This window comes from Rhipicephalus microplus, chromosome 7 (assembly GCF_043290135.1).
Source record: "Rhipicephalus microplus isolate Deutch F79 chromosome 7, USDA_Rmic, whole genome shotgun sequence".
In the NCBI taxonomy this organism is placed as follows: Eukaryota; Metazoa; Arthropoda; class Arachnida; order Ixodida; family Ixodidae; genus Rhipicephalus; species Rhipicephalus microplus.
This window is the reverse complement of record NC_134706.1, coordinates 32,858,155-32,872,373: the sequence shown is the minus strand read 5'-3', so window position 1 is coordinate 32,872,373 and position 14,219 is coordinate 32,858,155. Positions and strand designations below refer to the sequence as shown.

The following is a 14,219-nucleotide window of genomic DNA, read 5'->3' as shown; positions in this document are numbered from 1 at the left end:
GTTTTGTTTGTCGGGCTTGTTGTAGTGAACTTCACCCGGCCACGGTGGCCTCGTAGCGAGGGCACTCGGCTGCTGTTTTGCAGGTCGCGGTATCATATCCCAGCTGTGGTGCTTGCATTTTCAATGGAAACAGAAATGCTTGAGGCCTGTGTGCTCAGATTTAGGTGAACGTTAAAGAACCACAGGTGGTCGAAGCTTGCAGAGCTCTTCACTATGGCATCTCTCATAATCATATGGTGATTTTGATTCATTAAACCTCAACAGTTATTATTGTAGCGAACTTCGTCGGACATCTGCTGCGCAGGACACGATCGGCCAATAAGTCAGCTACATGGCCGGTTTTAAAGTTGGTCGAGCATGCGATGGAGCATGGGCGTGATCCGTGCGTGTCGCTGGAGAAAACAAGAAGAGCATCTGGCTACAAAAAACTACCACCGCACATTTTTGCGGGCCAATACAGAAAGAGTTTCTCTTTGTGGAGAGCCAAGTTCTGATTAGAGGCTCCGTAATCTTGCGCCCCATGAATTGAAGAACTGCAGTGATTGAGAAGCGAGTTTTATTTTTTTATATATATATATACTGTCGTACGTTATTTTTGCTGTTATAACTCCTGTGGCTTTCTTTCTCCAGCAAATTACCCTCCCCCCGGATCGGCATCAATTTTTTTTAAGAAAAAAAAAAGGCCAGTTCATCACGTGAGTGTGTACACAGCACCTATTTATAGGCACTCGAACCTCGTTATAACATGGTCACATCTGCCGAGAACATACTTCGTTATTTGAAAAATTTGTTATTAACGTATTTGTATCACTGTACCTAACTGCTATTCTTCATTTACTTTATTATTGCCAATAATTGGTTATATCCTGGTTCGTTATATCAAGGTTTTAGCGACCATACCAAACACAAGACCTGAATCGATAAAGCCAACAGGTATTGAAGCTTTAGAGAACATACGAGACTTTATTTGTAAATTTTAGTGGAATTGTGGTTATAACTGGACAAAGAAATTGGGGGATCCTTAGGCTTCGTCTTTAGGAGCTGAACGCAATAGCGATATCCTGTCCCTAGTGCGTAGTACTTCAAACACTTAGTCCATGAAATCTTTCCGAATTTGCCACGCACCCACTTATACATGGCTTAAGGAAATAGGTGCAGTAGCGTGTGCCTTTTGTAGTGGGGTACTGGCTTTCAACCACGAAGCCATTTCGGTAATCCCATATTTTGACGCCTGTTGGCAATAGACGCTTGTAGCACACATTATTACTGCATTATTTCATGTTGCATTGTGAAGCATGTATTCAGGACATGCATGCTTCTGAATCGTGAAGATACTTTCACTGCATTTCCAAGCAGAGGAAGTTCTTTTCACTGTTTTCACAAGCGGAGACGCGGCCGTGTGGTTGAACATCCGCTTGCCACGCAAACGACCCGGGTTTGATCCCAACTCTGCTCCAGGATTTTTTATCAATTTATTTTATTTGCATCGTTCTTGATTTTTCAGTCACACACAAGATGATGATTTTTCGCTCACAAACAATGACGCTTATGCCGACGGCAGAATTTCTACAAAACAAGCTTTTTAAGGCTATCGCGTTAAAAGAAACAAAAGTGAATTGACAAGAACTTGCCACCAAATCTCAAGTTGTGTTCTTTCTTCAAGTTAAGACTGGTATATGCAGAATTGCAAACGGGGGTACGTTAAGCACCCCTCGTTGTAACAAGGCACACACGACATGCCTTGATGTAATCTGCTGGCTTGTGACCATGGGGCCGCTTTTTCGCGTACTATCTGCTTACGCATATATACTTTTGAAGAGTTGTGAAAAATAAATGTCATTAGAAAGTTTGCATCTGTACATGTTCGTCACGCTTGGTCCCTGTTTGTAATTCCGTTCATACCAGTTTTCATTTGAAGTATGAACCAATTCGCCCAGTTAAAGTTTTATTGAACTGCATGCTAACTGAGGCTCTAGAGCACCTGTGCATTTCGTGAACATGTGTAGAATGATGTAACCAATCGCTCCCTATATAGCTTCTGTACGATTGATCTTTTACTCAAAGCTTTTGCAACTAAGCAGAAATTTTTGAGAATAAGTCTTTTGTTCGTGGGGATGCTAACAGTGGAGTGTATGAAATAAATCACGGTCGTTTACAGTAAGATGCAAGGAGGGAGTGAGGCTGTCTACTTGCAGACATCTACATGCTAACATTCCTTGAGTTGCGCAAAGGCACGACTTCTAAAGCACCCCAATAATTTAGTGCGATGCAAGACAAGCGTGTGGCGTGTAATAGCGCGAATCTCGCTCGAATGCATCATCGCTCGAGCAACTGCAAGTGCATCAGAAGTCGTTGTCGCTGTCAATGAACTGTGACTGGGAGCGCCTGTTGGGAGGCTTGATGCCACCCATGGCTTCGAGGTCAAGCTCGAGGTCGTCGTCCGAGGATCCGTCCGACCCTTCGTCCTCGCCTTCGAGGTCAAGGTCAGAGTCTGAGTCGAGGATCTGAGCGAAAAGAAGGAACATTCGACATGCTTTCGAATAATTGTCATGTTCAAAATGCAATGAAAATGCCGACTTCTGAGATATTTTACAGTTTCAAAGCTGCATTACTTGACAGACACTCCTAGACTCTCAGCAGACCCTGCCCTCATCTGAAGAAATATTGCATTGTTATGTACAGCACTGCCTTAATTACATATTAGATTTTATTACATTACATTATATTAACATAACAATATATTGTAGCACTATTCAAAAGCATTCTTCATTGTGAATAATGTATGTTATGTCATGTGCACGAACTTTGACTTGATATGTAATTTTAATTGCTGTACTGAGGCTGACAAGTACATTAGAAGTGTGGCAGTTCGGGCTGGTTGGTATGACATGACGATAGTTATAGCGTGAGAATGGAACGATGACAAAAAGACAAGGACATGAGCGCTGTTGCAGTGTGTTTGATTCGGTCGCAGTACTCTCGCCATCTTCTTTTTTTACTCCCGGTGTGAGATCTGTTTGTTGGAGCTGGGCAAACAGGGCATCACGGTACGTGGTGCCCTGTACAAGTACAGTCGCTATTCAGTCGTTGGCTGAGATAGACCTACATCTCTATAGTTTGCACACTTATAATTGCTTATCATCCAATGCTAAAACATCATTTCTTTCTGTGTACCTCTTTCTAGGCTGCATGTCTGAGACTCAAGCTTCCGCACTTGACATTGAAATACGCGTCAAGGCATGTGATGCAATTCTGGGCAGCAAAAATAGGGTGCAGCTTTTGTAAACATGCAACTTGACGTAACACGCAACCTTGATGTACTTGACATACCTTGTCGCCGCCTGCCATGGATCCGAACAACAATCTCCCTGCCGCGGCGCGGGTTTCGGGATCTGCGTAGACAAACATTTCGCGGTCAGAATGCGTTTTGCCCACTGCTGTGACAGTGGAGTGACCAGATAGAAAAAAATTTCATCACATCTTAATTCTGTGTGATTGAGTAGCGTACTCAACTGAAGCAGTCTCGGAAAGGCTGGCACTCATGTAGATTTTTTTGTAATCGGTCTTTACAAGGCCCCTAAATTACCGAGGTCAAAGATGAAGGGGGTGTCTTTTTTGCCTCGGCTGCCATCCCAACAGGCGCCGTCTCCTCCTCACCACTTAATTCTTCATGAAAGATGTGGACAGTGCCAGCGTTAAGCATTGAGCCTATCATGATTCCGCGCTTTTTAGTTACACACGTTTATTTCCAGTTGCAAAGTTGAAAGTGCACAATACAAAGTGAAATCGGTAGATCACGTACAATAGTCATGTGAGACAAGATGGAACGGATATGCTACTGCATAAAAAAGCAGGGTAGGTAATAGTCATGGCTCAAGTCCCTCGTATACAAACCAATGGTGGGCCTGTTTTCTTGTGATATAGCGGAAACGGACAAATGGCATCACTAATTGGGCTGAAAAAAGAAAAACAAAAAAAAAAACGAGATGCCAGGAGGAGATAACATGCTCATTCTTTGTGTTTTATGAATTCGTTTAGGGGCCCCTTAACTCTTGCGTTACCATGTCTATTCAAGTTAATCACGGGTGATCAATGCTTTGAATCATCGTTTTCAGTATGTTTAATTTGTTTTTCGTGCACATAGAACATTCTAGTAGTTAGTACAGCCATTGAACTTTCAGAATCAGTTTTAATTTGCCCGCTATGGCAGTGAAGTGATGTTTGACTGACCTAATCACGAACCTATGTGCTTGTGTTGAGAAAATGTTCTTGGCTGATGCACTTGAGAGAAATGCATGCCACTTGTTATGCTTGAGTAACAGTTCTGCGATCAAAAGAACCCTTCCAAGTCAAATATCAAATTATGGTATCACTTTTGCAAAGTGACTGTGTTGAGCAGTAATAATTGCCAGCTATTTAGTGGAGCTATTTGGAGTTTGAAAAGGCTTATTCTTCAAAAAAAGTTATTTTTGAAGGTCCGCTGCACGTATAACATGTGGAGGTGGCCCTTTCGGTCAGTTTCCAAACAGTTTCAGTTTCGCTTGTACTGTTATATCAGACACAGGGCCACATCAGTGTCGCTGGTCGCTCCTATAGCGTCGTCCGCATGCGTGTGGGTGCACACATGCGCTGGGAGTAAGGCTTGCTGCTCGAAACTGTGTTGCGACCACACCTGAATTGAGTGACAACAAGCTTTGAGTCTGAAGAAGACTCCAACTCGGCCTCAAGCTCTCACGGCGATGATGTTTTGCATCAGCCTGGGACATCTGCATCCGTTCAGGGGTTGGTTTTGTTTACAACCTCAAGTGGTCTTCGCCCCAGATGCGTAGCTGCTAACCTTTCTGTGCAACCGTATCCTTGCTATGGTTACATGCGAGGTCCACATCTCGCTTGGGCACAGCGCACTGGTGCTGGCACAGTGCGCTAGCGGCGGCTGCGAACTAGCGGCGGCTGCGAGCCAGCACTGGCGCTGGCTCACAAAAAGGTTGCTGGAGCACATCTCGGCTCCATGCAATAGAGCGGTGCTAGACGTTTTAGGACTACGCGTAATGTAGTTTTTTTTCTATATTATCTGCAAAAACACAAATAAATAGTCTTCTATGCATATTTTGAAACGCCAACCCATGCAGGGAGAAGTGGCTAATGGAAAGAGGGGATGGCATGCGGAGTGGTGAAGTTCATTGGACATCTGATTGATTTATACATTGCTCGCATTGTTGGCATCCATCTATATTGAAACACAAGCAAGCTCTTCTCGTTAAAGAAAAATTATGTGAGAAGTGCACGAGTGCACCTGTGGCTCCGGAAGATCGGGAAATGCTTCACTGCATGGCATGAGCAATGAAGCAGTGCCTATGTTCAGATTTCTTTTGTCTGCGTTAGTAGGAAGATTGCGTAGAACCTTTAATATTTTTATACTACTCCTGAGCCATTTATTCTCAAAACACAGCGCTCTGTGTATACACCTGGTGGTTGTCACTACGACACTTGGTGCCGGTGTCCAAAAATGTGCTGGTGGCTGAAAACTTCATATGCATGCATGATCGTGTCGCCCACTTTGTCAGCACGTTACAATCGAGTAAGACCTCACCTGCGGCACCCAGTCCCAAAGCCTCTCCAAAGTCTTGCTTGTTGCCCAGATCTTGGTCGCTCGGACGTGCCGCAGTTTTCATCCTCTGTTCGCGTACCTAAAACATTGGTTAACTGTTTGTAATACTTGATGCACCTTCATGCGATCTCATTCGTACACAAAGTGTTATGCGAGTTTGATTAATATTTCACTACTTGTTGGGTATTCGGCGAAGTGTATGTCTATTACACCTTGTGACTCGGCGCTTCTCTTTTTTTACTTGAATACGACACACCATTAGGAAGCGACTAGCACATTTGCATGCAGGAGTTTAACGCTGTAGTACATGAAAGATCCTATGGTAGTCTATAGGCTTGTGAATGCATTGGCATATCCCGTCTAACTGACTGTGTAAACTTGGGACAGTTGCTCCTTGATTCTCATACTACACTCGGGCGTAGTGTCATGTTTGACATCGTACAAAAGTTAAAATGTTCAGGAGCTGTAGGACCCGTACAGGCCAAGTACTGTGTAGCAATTATTTAAATTTTGACAGCCAGGGTGACTTCAGTGCTGGTAGTGTACTGTTGAATCTTAATGAGAAAGAATGCAAATTATTAATTTGTAACGTACGTAATTTAAATGAGGTGAATTGAGATGAATAAAAAGGATTTATTTGCAGAGTTACTGGTATGCAAAAGCACGGCGGCTTTGCTAAGATATGCAGTGTTAATACCCAAAACCATAGTAAGGAGCAATTTGATTGTGGTATCCCAGCTGTGGCGGCTGCATTTCCGATGGAGGCGGGAATGTTGTAGGCCCGTGTGCTCAGATTTGGGTGCACGTTAAAGAACCCCAGGTGGTCAAAATTTCTGGAGCCCTCCACTACGGCGTCTCTCAAAATCATATGGTGATTTTGGAACGTTAAACCCCACAAATCAATCAATCAATTTGATTGTGGTATTCGTTGGTAACAATTTGAAATACTGCTATAGTATTTATGCTGGTTTCTTTAGACTTTTTTTGCAGCACGAATCTCGAATCGATTTTTTGAAACATGCTCCGAGTTCCGTGGTAAAGGCGTAAATAATATATATAACAAGCTTTGATTGTTTTGCAGCATGACTTTTTTTTTTTTTTTTCAGGAATGGATTGTGAGTAGCAATCTTCCTTCGTCAAAGTGATGTTCTATGTGGCTATTTAGTGTACTTTTTAAATAACGACATACCATTGAAAAAAAAGTATTAAAAGTCGGAATTTTAATTATTTATCTGTAACGTTAAAAAAGCGCGAAACTTTCGATACTATCTCAGAATGTCAGCAGCACAGGCAGGTAAAAAATGTGAAGCACTAGCAGGGATTCGAAATAAAAGTATAAAAATAACCATATTAGGGCAAGTGCCATTTAAGCAGCAATTATGTTTAAGAAATTCCCGTTTGCTGAGAGTGTATTGTATAGCGATGATGTTAAGAAGGTGCGTTTCGTGTCTTCAGGTGGGACTTGAGAGGCACTCACGGCAAACTCGATCTTCTGAGCTTTCTCGAGCTCCTCAAGTTGTTCCTCCAGGTAGGCCAGGCATCGTATCTTGACCACGTATGTTGCATACACCTGGGATAGTTCCTCCTCAATTCTCTCGTACTCGTCCATGAATGCGGGCCTTTTCAAGATGCACGGACACCGAAAAAGAACCAAAAAAAAATGACAAGGGTATTCACATTGCAGAAGTTTTTATAAAAGAAAGTTTCAATTCTAATTCTACTCATAGTTATAACTTGGAATAGGACACATCATAAGATATACAGCCTAGGCTGTGCTTGCCACCTCCTAAAACCACATCAAGTCAAAGAAACAATATTTTTAGCACGGAAGTGTTTCATGCCAGTGTCCATTGAGACTTGACTGACATTGTCGTCTTCACGAATATGACGTCCAAAATACACATGAGCCGATAACAAAGAGAAACCAGGAGAAAATGTTTCATTGATTTGGATGACCTGGAAACCCACCATGGTGGTCTAGCGGCTAAGGCGTTCAGCTGCTGACCCGCAGGTCGTGAAATCGAATCCTGGTCTTTGTGGCCGCATTTTCCATGCAGGCGAAAATGCCCGAGGTTCGTGTGCTTAGATTTAGGTGTTCGTTAAAGAACCCCAGGATGGTGCTTTCAATGAGTAAAAATCAAGTACTCAAGTTGTGAGTTTGTCGGTGCCATCTTTGTGTGGGTCTCGGCATATGCTGTGGCCAAGTGTATGTCAGCTACAGCAGTTACGTCACTGTTTTAATTACGATTTTTGGTGTTAAATCGTTGGGATGGAGATGTGCCAATAAGCGTCAACGTGTGTGCATTCGCACGAGATGGTTCTATAGCTGCTAAACACCAATAGACATTGTGCAATCTCTTATACATGCATCAATGTACAATTAGCAATCAATCTTGGGACATAAAGCCACTGATAATATTCACCAATTAACCGTACTCCTGCGAAGACAAGATTCACTATTGTGTTTTACTGATTCTTGTGACAGGGATCAACAATGTTATTCTCACATTTACTCTAAAGAAGCCTCATCACCATTGCCCACCAAATAGCAAGAAATAGAAAACTTTCTCGTAATTTTGGCTCTGAATTGTGGATAAAGGACACACTCTTTGACTTGAAAAATTCGTTAACTAGGAATGTGCTGGCTTCAGCATGTCCCCTGTTTATGAATTTTTCATTACGAGCGTCCATATCCCCCGACTCGTGCCTTTTTTTTAGACTCTCCGGCTTGTTGGACAACAAGTACTTAATAGAATATACTTTATTTATTTCAACGTACCCGTGAGACATCGGGTATGAGGAGCTTGGTGGAAGTTGTGCAAACAAAAAAGTGACTGAATTTCTTGAAACGCATATAAGAAATCGTAGAATGACCAATTAACATATCTCTGTAATATGCCTGTATTTAAGATGATAAAGTTATCATCTTAATTTTGTATTTTGAATGAATGAATAAACTGAACTGAACTGAAAAACGTGATTGAAGGAATGGGCATTCGCACTACAGACAAGGGAGGGGGGGGGGGGGGGCAGCTGCCTTTCCTATTCACCTAAGAGTTGACTTGAAGGGTGGGGGCACTGCAGTAAGCCTTTGCCCCCCCCCCCCCCAAAGGGGTACCCTGCGCAAGCTTATGATTTAAGATGAAGTACATGGAAGCCATACTCTAATTCTCCTAGACTAACCTGACTGCTCGAAGTGTTGCGAGCCTCTTCTGGTTTCGCTCTAGTTCGGCTTTCTTCTTTTCGATTTTGGCTTCAAGGTTGGCTTCGTCGGATGCCACCGACTCAATTCGACGTTGAAGCTCGCTTGTTTGCTCCTGAGCAGGCGACAAAAATAAACAAAAATATGACCTGATAAGACGATGCTTAATCATTTGGTGACCAATAAGAGCAAATCGTGGTGAATCCGTGGACATAGTGCTTGTGCTTTCTTTCATCAATTCCTTTCTGTATGTAAAGACCTATTATACCAGGTTCAATAGCGTCGCAGCTCTGTACGATTTCACGAACTCTCTAAGCCATGAGAATGATGTGGCAGAACATTGTTGTTGTTGACAACCAAACTACATACATTGTTAGCGGACAGTTATCACGCTAAAGAAATTTCAAAACCATCAGCTTGCTTGGAGTGAGGGTGACCCTTTAGTGATCTCAACAGCTCTGCATGAGTAAATGTCGCTTTCAAAAAATTTGTACTCAGTTTGTTGCACGTGATTGCCACTTGTAAAGAAAGTTGACGTCATTTCATTCACAAGGGACAGTTACCCGAAAGCAGTTTTGACAGTCTCAGCTAATCAGTTGCAGAGGATTGTCATTGCACAAGGAATTCCAACACAGTCGGCTTGTGCAAGTGGACGTAACCCTTGAGAGCTTTTGATGACCAGCCTCCATTCTTCATGAGTGATTGTCATGCTTAAGCAGTGCAGATTCTATCGGCTTGCTTTGAGTGATGGGTGCCTTTTAGTTCTTTAAAACTTCCACTCTGCTTGAGTAGTTGTAACTTAAAAAAAACTGTCCCCATTTTGTCACAGATGGTTGTTGCCTGTAAAATCTCGACAACCTCATCTCATTTATTAGTGACCGCTGCCTGAAGCAACCTTGGCTGTCTCAGCTCAATAATCGCGGGGCTAGTCAACAGGCTTTGATGTTTTTTACATCTCCCAAAGAAGCTCGGCAGTTCGTAGAGTATACTGTGGCTATCACTATTTTTGAATAATATAGCACTGCCCGCTGCACAGAGCCTCCATTTAAAAAAAAAAATTCCTGCGCTCTTTTCCTACGCTTGACCAATCCTCCTTTCATGCGCAGTGACGCAGAGTCGCCGATCGACGACTTGACGTAGCACACAGCTCGTCAATTGGTCTAAACAAGTCCCAAAGACGGGCTACCCCTCCCCGTGAGGGAGAACGGTGGCGAAGCCGCGCGAGAATTTCGGCTGAAACCGATGTTTCAACCCCTGTAACTTTCTTCATATAGTAGGTATTGGCAAAATTCTTGCGGCAGCTTGTTCATAAAGCAAAGGTGTGAATATTTGTTTTTATAACAACTTTTGAACCTTGGGATTGTTTACTGGCCTTCTAGGGAAGCCTAGCCACCTCCGTTCGTTTAAGTGACTTTGGTCCTGGGGTTTGACAACCTCAGCTAGTCATGAGCGATTGTCACCCTTAAGGAATTTCCACGCAGCTCTGGTTGAAGTTCTCACCCTAAAGAGCGTTTCACTCACTTTGTCATGAGCGATCTTAAAGCATTATGAATGTTGACAACCTTGTCTCGGTTAACTTTAACAGTGTCATCTCTTGACAGCATCAGCATGTCATGGATGGCAACGAAGTGGTCCTGACAGTTCTAGCTCATTTTGGTTGTCGCGTACGAGAGACTTCGACAACCTTAGATTCCATACGAGTGTGCGCCACCTGAAGTGCAGATATTGGACTCTGCTACCAATATGTACAATTTCACACCTGGTGTGGGCAGGAAGAAATTTGTGGCTCTTCCTATCTGGAATTAGGCTTTGAACTGAGCGGCATTTTATGTTCTGTCTTGTATAAGACATTTGTCCTTCCATACCTACACCTTGCCTTATGCGAAAACCTACATAATGCACCTTTCACTTATCATTAGACGCATTGGTCATGCCTAGAGCAATATGAGAATGCAAGGCATCGCCCGTGCTTGACGAGGCGGACTCACAATCACAGCCTTGATGGCATCTTGAAGGCACTTCTCAATGTCTGTTATTTCCAGCTGCTTGGACAAAGTGGCAGTCCGGATTTCCTGAAAAAAAAAGCAACAATGAAAAATGTTGATGTAAAGTGTGTTTCAAAATAAGCAGCACTTGTTTGGCAAGTGGCCATGCAGAAAGTGGGCCTGACGTAAAGCATTATGAAAAACAATGCAAGATGTCAACCAGCTACACTTGGCGACGTATTAACATCACAAGTCATCTATTTTCTAGTTTAATGATTATGTTTACCAAGAAACATTCTACATATATTATTCAAACTTGCAGCATAAACCTAATCACAATCAAAGTTATACATAAGGTGTTTTAAATATAGTACCAATCAGTGTTTCTGTTCCTGATGCACTACCCTGGCATGTGCAATCGTATGCAAAGCACTCAACATCTTTACACTCGGTAGTCAAGCCGAACGAAGTCTGTTTAGTTTCCTTGCATATTACATTACATTCTTAGTGATGTGCATTACATGTGGAGGTTTCACAGTTTTGAAAACTGATGAGAGAGACCGCCTGCTAATGTTACGTAACCATGTTAAGTGTCAAGTGCAGGTAGACAAAAGCAATAACAAAAAAGAAACATGCATACATGTATTACAATCAGGGGTCCAATAGTTACTAAAACTGATGAGAGGTGGGTGGGGGAGGGAAACCTTCTGATATTAAAGCACCTGCATTTCAAGTGTAGCAGGAGAAAAAGATAAATACATTTGTGAAAGTGTCACAGATGCTAGAGAGAGCACAAGTTCAAAGTATGAAAGGAAAAGAAAACTGATATGGCATAAATATGTGATTATGCCATAGTGTAAACTGACAAAAATAGTGCAGGTGAAAATCTTCGTGATGTAGGCATTATGAATTTACCGAAACAAAGTGAATGCCATGAAACTAAAGACATAAGTAGCGTACAGTTGTGGGTTGTGCGAGTGGCTAATTTTTCAGCGTACTTCAAAATTTTTGTCATTGTGACAATAAAAAAAAGGTTAGAGCTGCACACCTTGAGTTCGGCTTCCTTAGCCAGCCGGTCGTAGAGCACGGCACCTTGCTGGGTTATTTCGGAAGCCAGCTGACGCGTCATTTTCAAGTCAGAAAACTGCAAATCGATGATGCAAATGAATGCAATTTACCTCATGAAAACAACAAAAATGGAGTCGCAAAAGTTGGAACACTCGCTCTGAAAGTGAGCAAGCAGCCTGTGCGTACCTTTGACGCGGTGTCGTAGTTTTGGTAAGGCATGGCGACCCTCAGATCAGCGCCGCTCGAATCTTCGTCTCCCGTCTTGGCTCGCATGGCGTTGTACAGCAGCGCGGTGATTTTGAGAAGCTCCTTCACGGCGTATCCGTCGGCCATGTACAGCTTGCGCGTGTTCAGTTTCAGGTGTGCTTTTGTGGCCTGTGAGCAACGGAATATGAGAAAAATAAATTTTAAAATGTGTAAAGCTTCGTTCAATATTCTCTTCAGAGAAATGTAGCATATTAGCGCATTGAATTGCACTATAATTGGTACACTGGATGATGAAACGATGCTAAAACGAGATGAACGCAAGAGGATCTGCCTCTTTTTTGTGTTTTCTAGCACTGATTCATTAATCAAAATCAGTACGTACCAACCAGCCTGACCCGATATGCTAACGCATTCGCAGTGGCATGCTTGCATCTTCTCAACTTCATCTTGTCCTAACGCCGTTTCATCATTCAGAATGAAAAATGTACCTCACAGCACACCAGCATACACTCCTGTGCACATATGGATATATAATGTATGTAATCATCTATGCACAGTGTACACTGTGGGACTTTTTCTCCTTTAGCTTTTATTAAATTATTGCATAATGTGAATTGGTGTAAATATGGCACAGCTAGAACGCAAGTACTTATGTGTAAGCGCGCAGCCTCTTAATTGCCTGGTGTTGTGCCAGGTTTACTGGTTTTGCAAACAAAAATGTGTGTTTGTGTGGGTCTACTAGCGCATGAGAGAGAAATGAATGTAGAAATGCAGGGAGGTTAACCGGAAAACAAATATCTGGCTTGCTATCTTGAGTGTGTGCCACACACGCGCACGCAGAGACGGGGGAATGTTCAAATCGTTCAACGATGCCAGAACTTCAACAGCGTCACTGTCGCTTTCCGGCGTGAAGCTTTATCCTTGCGGCATTCCATGATTTATTTTTCAGAAAGTGGCTGGTCGACCGTTGAGACGCGGGAACCCTACGAGAATATGTAAATGGGTGGCAAGGCTGTTAGCTGTCAGGCGCGAATTAACCACCCTGTCATCTAAGGCTAAGCTGTGTTTAAAACAGTGTCCTCGATAAGCGAAGTATGCATGCATATTTCACACAATATAAGGATTCTGCAAAAGTTGGCTTTACCGCACAAAGAGTCGCATTGCGAAGAAGTCAGCTTTCGAAAAAAAGATATACGCAATCGTGCAAGCTAAAATAAATTGCGTTAAAAAAAGAAAAGAAATAAGAAGGCACTCTGAAGAGAAAGTGTAGATCGTGAAAAAACGAATCATTTAGACTTGCTAGGCATGCAGACGCATTATTTTTTCCCCTCAAATCATGCGCGTGCGAGAGAAAATACAGAATGATTAAGGAACAAATTATAAAGCTCATCATAGGGGAATAGTGGATCGGGATAAATTACCATTGTATGAGCGATAGATTTGATGAACATCACTCGGCCTTGCTCCGTGTCAATGTCGGGTGGTACTTCGATGTCGGGATCGTACCTGGGAGACGCGAGTGTGACAGGTATGTGACGAGATGTCACGCATATCGAGCGCGCCTATATATACCTGCTCATTAGCCATTGCAGAATTTCCGCCACGAGAGGGAAATTGGGCGTCCTAAAGTTCTCCAGCGAGATGAGCCTCGGGTAACCAAGTGCTCTGGTCATTTCAGTGAAGTCTGAAAAAAAAAAAAGATGAAATAGTTAACGAAAACCACTCGCAGGAAAGCATGCGTAGTGTTTCTAACTGAAAGGGCAACTCCGTACTTCTTAGTTCTCTGTAAGACATTGTTTATCTATGCACGCCGTACTTGAAATCACGTTTCACCGAGCTGCTGCTACGGCCTATTTTGTGTAATGTTGTCGAAGTAGGCGTCGCCTGCAAAGATTGCTTTCCCGCAATGTACGCGTGCTGTTTGTGCTCCGCCGTCGTCATGACAACGCCTCCCGTTTTCTCTTTTCAATCATGGCGGAAAAGAGCCTCTGAGATTCGTGTTCATTACTTAAAGGCATAGAACGCTCAGGTCAAACTGGGGGTGGATAACTCTTGGTTTGAACCCTATATACACATCAGAACCTGTTGTGGTTTTGAAACTGTACGCCGTGGTGTGAAAAAATGCTAATAAGCCTTTGACCGGTGGTGT

The 14,219-nt window shown here is 42.9% G+C and overlaps 1 protein-coding gene across 1 annotated transcript; it reads right to left on the bottom strand.

The window, feature by feature from the left end:
- Window positions 1–1,436: 1,436 nt before the first annotated feature.
- On the bottom strand, window positions 1,437–13,994 carry Cluap1 (clusterin associated protein 1). Its single transcript, XM_075868959.1, has 11 exons — window positions 13,843–13,994; window positions 13,643–13,754; window positions 13,492–13,576; window positions 12,050–12,238; window positions 11,844–11,939; window positions 10,799–10,882; window positions 8,792–8,925; window positions 7,086–7,227; window positions 5,591–5,687; window positions 3,331–3,392; window positions 1,437–2,504 (listed from the first exon to the last, which is right to left on the bottom strand). The coding sequence occupies exons 1-11, from the start codon at window positions 13,862–13,864 to the stop codon at window positions 2,343–2,345; spliced, it is 1,185 nt and encodes a 394-aa protein (XP_075725074.1). The 5' UTR covers window positions 13,865–13,994; the 3' UTR covers window positions 1,437–2,342.
- Between the last annotated feature and the right edge of the window lie 225 nt (window positions 13,995–14,219).

Bases quoted from the DNA above. Each gene is read 5' to 3' on its own strand.
- Cluap1 (XM_075868959.1), bottom strand. From the start codon at position 13,864: ATGTCTTACAGAGAACTAAGAA. The intron at 13,577-13,642 runs GTATATATAGGC...CGCGTCTCCCAG, and splicing joins CTGCAATGGCTAATGAGCAG to GTACGATCCCGACATCGAAG. The intron at 7,228-8,791 runs GTTAGTCTAGGA...CATCTTGAAAAG, and splicing joins GCAACACTTCGAGCAGTCAG to GCCCGCATTCATGGACGAGT.